General features: G+C 63.0%; 1 protein-coding gene across 1 annotated transcript in view; it reads left to right on the top strand.

The window, feature by feature from the left end:
• The first annotated feature begins 2,653 nt into the window (after positions 1-2,653).
• The window catches only part of NPM1 (nucleophosmin 1), a 56,223-nt gene continuing 52,876 nt past the window's right edge, over positions 2,654-6,000 (top strand). Inside the window, exon 1 of the mRNA XM_075344463.1 lies at positions 2,654-2,843. Within this exon, the coding sequence (XP_075200578.1) occupies positions 2,783-2,843 (61 nt within the window). The 5' untranslated portion in view covers positions 2,654-2,782. The remainder of the gene's footprint in view (positions 2,844-6,000) is intronic.

The raw sequence follows: 6,000 nt of genomic DNA, 5'->3' as shown, positions 1-6,000 counted from the left end.
GTGTGTGTGTGTGTGTATACACATGCTGAATGCGGGAGGGGGCGGAGCCGAGCGGGGGGTGGGGCCAGGCGCTGAGGATGTCAGTGGCAGTGCCGCGGTCTGCATGGCTGGGGACAGGTGAGTGTGCGTGTGTGTGTGTGCGCGTGCACATGCGGAGTGCGGGAGGGGGCGGAGCCAAGCGGGGGGCGGGGCCAGACGAGGGTGTCATTGGCAGTGCTTGTCTGCATGGCTGGGGACAGGTGTGTGTGTGTGTGTGTGTACACACATGCGCGGAGTGCGGGAGGGGTCAGGGCCGAGCGGGGAAGTGTCGGCCTCCCTGCACACGTAACCAGACTAAATATCGGGTAGCAAAGCACCCGATGTTTACCTTGGTTACCCGATATTTACCTTGGTTACGGGCCTACACCGCTTAGCGCTGGCTCCTTGCACCGTAACCAGGGTAAATATCGGGTAACCAACCAAAGCTGGTGACGTGTGCAGGGAGCCAGAGCGCATGCGCAGCGAAATCCGACGGATCGCGCTGCTCAAAAAACGTTACATGCTGCGTTCCTCCCGCCCGGCGGTCAGTCGTTCCACGACTGATCAGTCGGGCGGAGGGTGCAACACAGCATCATCAGTCACAATCCGCTGCTCATACAAGTCTATGGGAGCAACGGAATCCGCTAAACAAGAGCAGCGGATTGTGACTGATACATTTTAGCGGAAATGTGAACTTAGCCTAAGGGTACTTTCACACTTGCGTTGAACGGTATCCGTTGCATTGCGTTGTGTAACGGATGCAACGGATGTGTTGCATATAGTGGCACAACGGATGCAACGGATGCTGCAAAACAACGCAATTCGTTTTGTTTTTTTTTTTTGTTTTTTTTTACAGTTTTACCAGCGGCAGACTATTGTGAACGATCAGCTGATCGCTCCCAGTAGCCGGCTGCCGGGTGATCAGCTGATTACTCCCAGTAGCCGGCCGCCGGGTGATCAGTTGATCGCTCCCAGTAGCCGGCCGCCGGGTGATCAGCTGATCGCTCCCTGCAGCCGACCACCGGTGATCAGCTGAGCGCTGTCACTTGCCGGCCGCCGGGTGATCAGCTGATCGCTCCCTGCAGCCGACCGCCGGGTGATCAGCTGAGCGCTGTCACTTGCCGGCGGCCGGGCATGCCGGCGGGCGGGCGCTCAGCTGAGCGCTGTCCCTTGCCGGCGGCCGGGCATGCTGGCGGCCGGTCGTTCAGCTGAGCGCTGTCGCTTGCCGACGGCCGGGCGCTTAGCTGAACGTTCGGCCAGCGCAAGCCAAAATAAAGTTTGATTTAAAAAAAAAAAAAAAAAGAGCATGCGCAGTGAAATCCAGAGGATTCCGCTGCTCAAAATAACGTTACATGCTGCGTTCCTCCCGCTGGGCGGAAGCAACGGAGCGTCGCCCAGCGGAAGCAACGCAGGTCCTTTTGGTACAATCCGTCACCCATACAAGTCTATGGGAAACAGCGGAATCCGTTAACGGATTCCGCTGTTTTCCAAAAGGGCGGATTGTAACGGAAGGAAATAAACGCAAGTGTGAAAGTACCCTAACGCTACTGCCAGGAAGAATAAGGCTAGTTTCACACTTGCGTTCAGCGCAGTCCGTCACTATGGAGAATAGCGCAGTCCGTTAACACACTGCGCTATTCTCCATAGACTTGTATGGACGACGCACTGTAACGCAAGTGTCTGCGTTGCATCCGCTGGACAACGCAGCGTCGTTATTTTGACGCTGCGTCGGGCGGATGGAACGCAGCATGTAACGTTTTTCTGCGCTTGGCGGAGTGTCAAAAAAACGCAATCTGCAGGAATCCGTTAGGCGTCCGTTGTTTTTATAATGGACGCCTATGGTGGCGGATTCTGTTAGATTGCGTCATTTGACGGATTCCGTTAACGCACCTGACTTTACACAACTGCGCATGCTCAGATGTGTAAAGTCAAGGAAAAAAAAACTACAACGGACTGCGTTATATTGTACGATCTGTAGCATCCGTTGCATGCGTCACACAATGCAATGCTATGGATCCCGTTCAACGCAAGTGTGAAACTAGCCTGAGGCTATGTCCGCACGTTGCTTTTTACCTACTTTTTGTTGCAGAACTTTGGTCAAAAACTCAGCTTTGCAGTGCAAAACCCAAATGGCAAAAACAATTCACATGTCAATTGTTTTTGCCATTTGGGTTTTGCACTAAAAAGCTGAGTTTTTGACCAAATTTCTGCAACAAAAAGGCTGCAGTTTGAACTGCATAGTGCGGACAAGAAACCCAAATTCCCATAGACTTTGCTTGAAAAGCAGAACACAACCATTGTGCCATTAAACGCTGCAGTTGAAAAAGCAGCAAAAAAGCAGGTAAAAAGCAAAGTGCGGACATAGCCTAATACAACTCGTCCTGCAAGAAAACTAGAAGCCTCATCCAGCTGCGCGGAGGGAAACGGACAGAGATTGGTAGGGGCCTGGGCCTGAGGGGGTTAACAATCCTGCGCACAGAACGTGCGGTGTCCGGCTGCCCCCTGACCAGCACATGCGCAGTCTGGACGACCCTGCGACCGCCGTTACAGACAGAACCTATATGATGACGCCAAAGACAAGACCCACAGTGATAAAACTCCAACCAATCACAGCGTGGCTTATTGGGCAGTGCAGAAACGGCGCCCCCATAGACTCCGGATCTCGCGAGAGCCGGATATCTATATAAATCGCCGTCTAGCCCGCGCCTGTTCTCATTACGCCGTCCATTGTAGTACGTTGGCGTGCGGCGCTCGAGGAACAGTGATGGAAGACAGCATGGATATGGACAACATGGCTCCGCTGCGCCCACAGAACTTCCTATTCGGTATTTGGCCTGTAATCTATCTTCGCCTTCTTTGTATTGTTCTCCACAATCATTATGGCCGCCTATTGGCAGCGTGTCGGATGTGGCGGCACACACGGTCTGGTGCGGGGGGAATGTATGCTCTGTAGGCAGATCACGGCAGCGCGGAGCCGCGGTAAGTGCGCTCACGTGACGAGGCGCCATGCGTGTACCACGTGTCTGGCCGGAGTGCGGGCTGTGATCGGGCGTACATCGTGTGCATCACTGCGTGCCCGAGTAGTAGCCCCCCACACCGTGTGCTGCCCACCCCGCCGCTGCTACTATCACCAAGTGTCTGATTAAAATCATAAGTGATTTGCTGAAGGGAACATGGTGACGTGAGTGCAAGGGACATCTGTAGCGGGAACCAGGAGCCTGTGTGATTACTAGAGTGCTGTGTAGGAAGTTTGTGGGGAGCGAGGTGACTGGCCCCCTGTCCACGGCGAGCTTGCCCCCCCCACCCTCCCTGTGTGCACTTTGTGTGCACTTTGTGTGCATTTGTGCCCCCCCCCTTCCCTTGTCCACAGCGGGATTGCGTTCCTCCCCCCCTCATCGGGTTTGCATGTCTCTTCCCCTCCCCCCCCTTGTCCACGGCGGGTTCGCGTGTCCCTTCCCTACCCCCTTGTCCACGGCGGGTTCGCGTGTCCCTTCCCTACCCCCTTGCCCACGGCGGGTTCGCGTGTCCCTTCCCTACCCCCTTGCCCACGGCGGGTTCGCGTGTCCCTTCCCTACCCCCTTGCCCACGGCGGGTTCGCGTGTCCCTTCCCTACCCCCTTGCCCACGGCGGGTTCGCGTGTCCCTTCCCTACCCCCTTGCCCACGGCGGGTTCGCGTGTCCCTTCCCTACCCCCTTGCCCACGGCGGGTTCGCGTGTCCCTTCCCTACCCCCTTGCCCACGGCGGGTTCGCGCGTCCCTTCCCTACCCCCTTGCCCACGGCGGGTTCGCGCGTCCCTTCCCTACCCCCTTGCCCACGGCGGGTTCGCGCGTCCCTTCCCTACCCCCTTGCCCACGGCGGGTTCGCGCGTCCCTTCCCTACCCCCTTGCCCACGGCGGGTTCGCGCGTCCCTTCCCTACCCCCTTGCCCACGGCGGGTTCGCGCGTCCCTTCCCTACCCCCTTGCCCACGGCGGGTTCGCGCGTCCCTTCCCTACCCCCTTGCCCACGGCGGGTTCGCGCGTCCCTTCCCTACCCCCTTGCCCACGGCGGGTTCGCGCGTCCCTTCCCTACCCCCTTGCCCACGGCGGGTTCGCGCGTCCCTTCCCTACCCCCTTGCCCACGGCGGGTTCGCGCGTCCCTTCCCTACCCCCTTGCCCACGGCGGGTTCGCGCGTCCCTTCCCTACCCCCTTGCCCACGGCGGGTTCGCGCGTCCCTTCCCTACCCCCTTGCCCACGGCGGGTTCGCGCGTCCCTTCCCTACCCCCTTGCCCACGGCGGGTTCGCGCGTCCCTTCCCTACCCCCTTGCCCACGGCGGGTTCGCGCGTCCCTTCCCTACCCCCTTGCCCACGGCGGGTTCGCGCGTCCCTTCCCTACCCCCTTGCCCACGGCGGGTTCGCGCGTCCCTTCCCTACCCCCTTGCCCACGGCGGGTTCGCGCGTCCCTTCCCTACCCCCTTGCCCACGGCGGGTTCGCGCGTCCCTTCCCTACCCCCTTGCCCACGGCGGGTTCGCGCGTCCCTTCCCTACCCCCTTGCCCACGGCGGGTTCGCGCGTCCCTTCCCTACCCCCTTGCCCACGGCGGGTTCGCGCGTCCCTTCCCTACCCCCTTGCCCACGGCGGGTTCGCGCGTCCCTTCCCTACCCCCTTGCCCACGGCGGGTTCGCGCGTCCCTTCCCTACCCCCTTGCCCACGGCGGGTTCGCGCGTCCCTTCCCTACCCCCTTGCCCACGGCGGGTTCGCGCGTCCCTTCCCTACCCCCTTGCCCACGGCGGGTTCGCGCGTCCCTTCCCTACCCCCTTGCCCACGGCGGGTTCGCGCGTCCCTTCCCTACCCCCTTGCCCACGGCGGGTTCGCGCGTCCCTTCCCTACCCCCTTGCCCACGGCGGGTTCGCGCGTCCCTTCCCTACCCCCTTGCCCACGGCGGGTTCGCGCGTCCCTTCCCTACCCCCTTGCCCACGGCGGGTTCGCGCGTCCCTTCCCTACCCCCTTGCCCACGGCGGGTTCGCGCGTCCCTTCCCTACCCCCTTGCCCACGGCGGGTTCGCGCGTCCCTTCCCTACCCCCTTGCCCACGGCGGGTTCGCGCGGCCCTTCCCTACCCCCTTGCCCACGGCGGGTTCGCGCGGCCCTTCCCTACCCCCTTGCCCACGGCGGGTTCGCGCGGCCCTTCCCTACCCCCTTGCCCACGGCGGGTTCGCGCGGCCCTTCCCTACCCCCTTGCCCACGGCGGGTTCGCGCGGCCCTTCCCTACCCCCTTGCCCACGGCGGGTTCGCGCGGCCCTTCCCTACCCCCTTGCCCACGGCGGGTTCGCGCGGCCCTTCCCTACCCCCTTGCCCACGGCGGGTTCGCGCGGCCCTTCCCTACCCCCTTGCCCACGGCGGGTTCGCGCGGCCCTTCCCTACCCCCTTGCCCACGGCGGGTTCGCGCGGCCCTTCCCTACCCCCTTGCCCACGGCGGGTTCGCGCGGCCCTTCCCTACCCCCTTGCCCACGGCGGGTTCGCGCGGCCCTTCCCTACCCCCTTGCCCACGGCGGGTTCGCGCGGCCCTTCCCTACCCCCTTGCCCACGGCGGGTTCGCGCGGCCCTTCCCTACCCCCTTGCCCACGGCGGGTTCGCGCGGCCCTTCCCTACCCCCTTGCCCACGGCGGGTTCGCGCGGCCCTTCCCTACCCCCTTGCCCACGGCGGGTTCGCGCGGCCCTTCCCTACCCCCTTGCCCACGGCGGGTTCGCGCGGCCCTTCCCTACCCCCTTGCCCACGGCGGGTTCGCGCGGCCCTTCCCTACCCCCTTGCCCACGGCGGGTTCGCGCGGCCCTTCCCTACCCCCTTGCCCACGGCGGGTTCGCGCGGCCCTTCCCTACCCCCTTGCCCACGGCGGGTTCGCGCGGCCCTTCCCTACCCCCTTGCCCACGGCGGGTTCGCGCGGCCCTTCCCTACCCCCTTGCCCACGGCGGGTTCGCGCGGCCCTTCCCTACCCCCTTGCCCACG

This window comes from Anomaloglossus baeobatrachus, chromosome 4 (genome assembly GCF_048569485.1).
Source record: "Anomaloglossus baeobatrachus isolate aAnoBae1 chromosome 4, aAnoBae1.hap1, whole genome shotgun sequence".
NCBI lineage: Eukaryota > Metazoa > Chordata > Amphibia > Anura > Aromobatidae > Anomaloglossus > Anomaloglossus baeobatrachus.
Note: the sequence above shows the minus strand (reverse complement) of the source record. Positions and strands in the feature narration are given on the sequence as shown.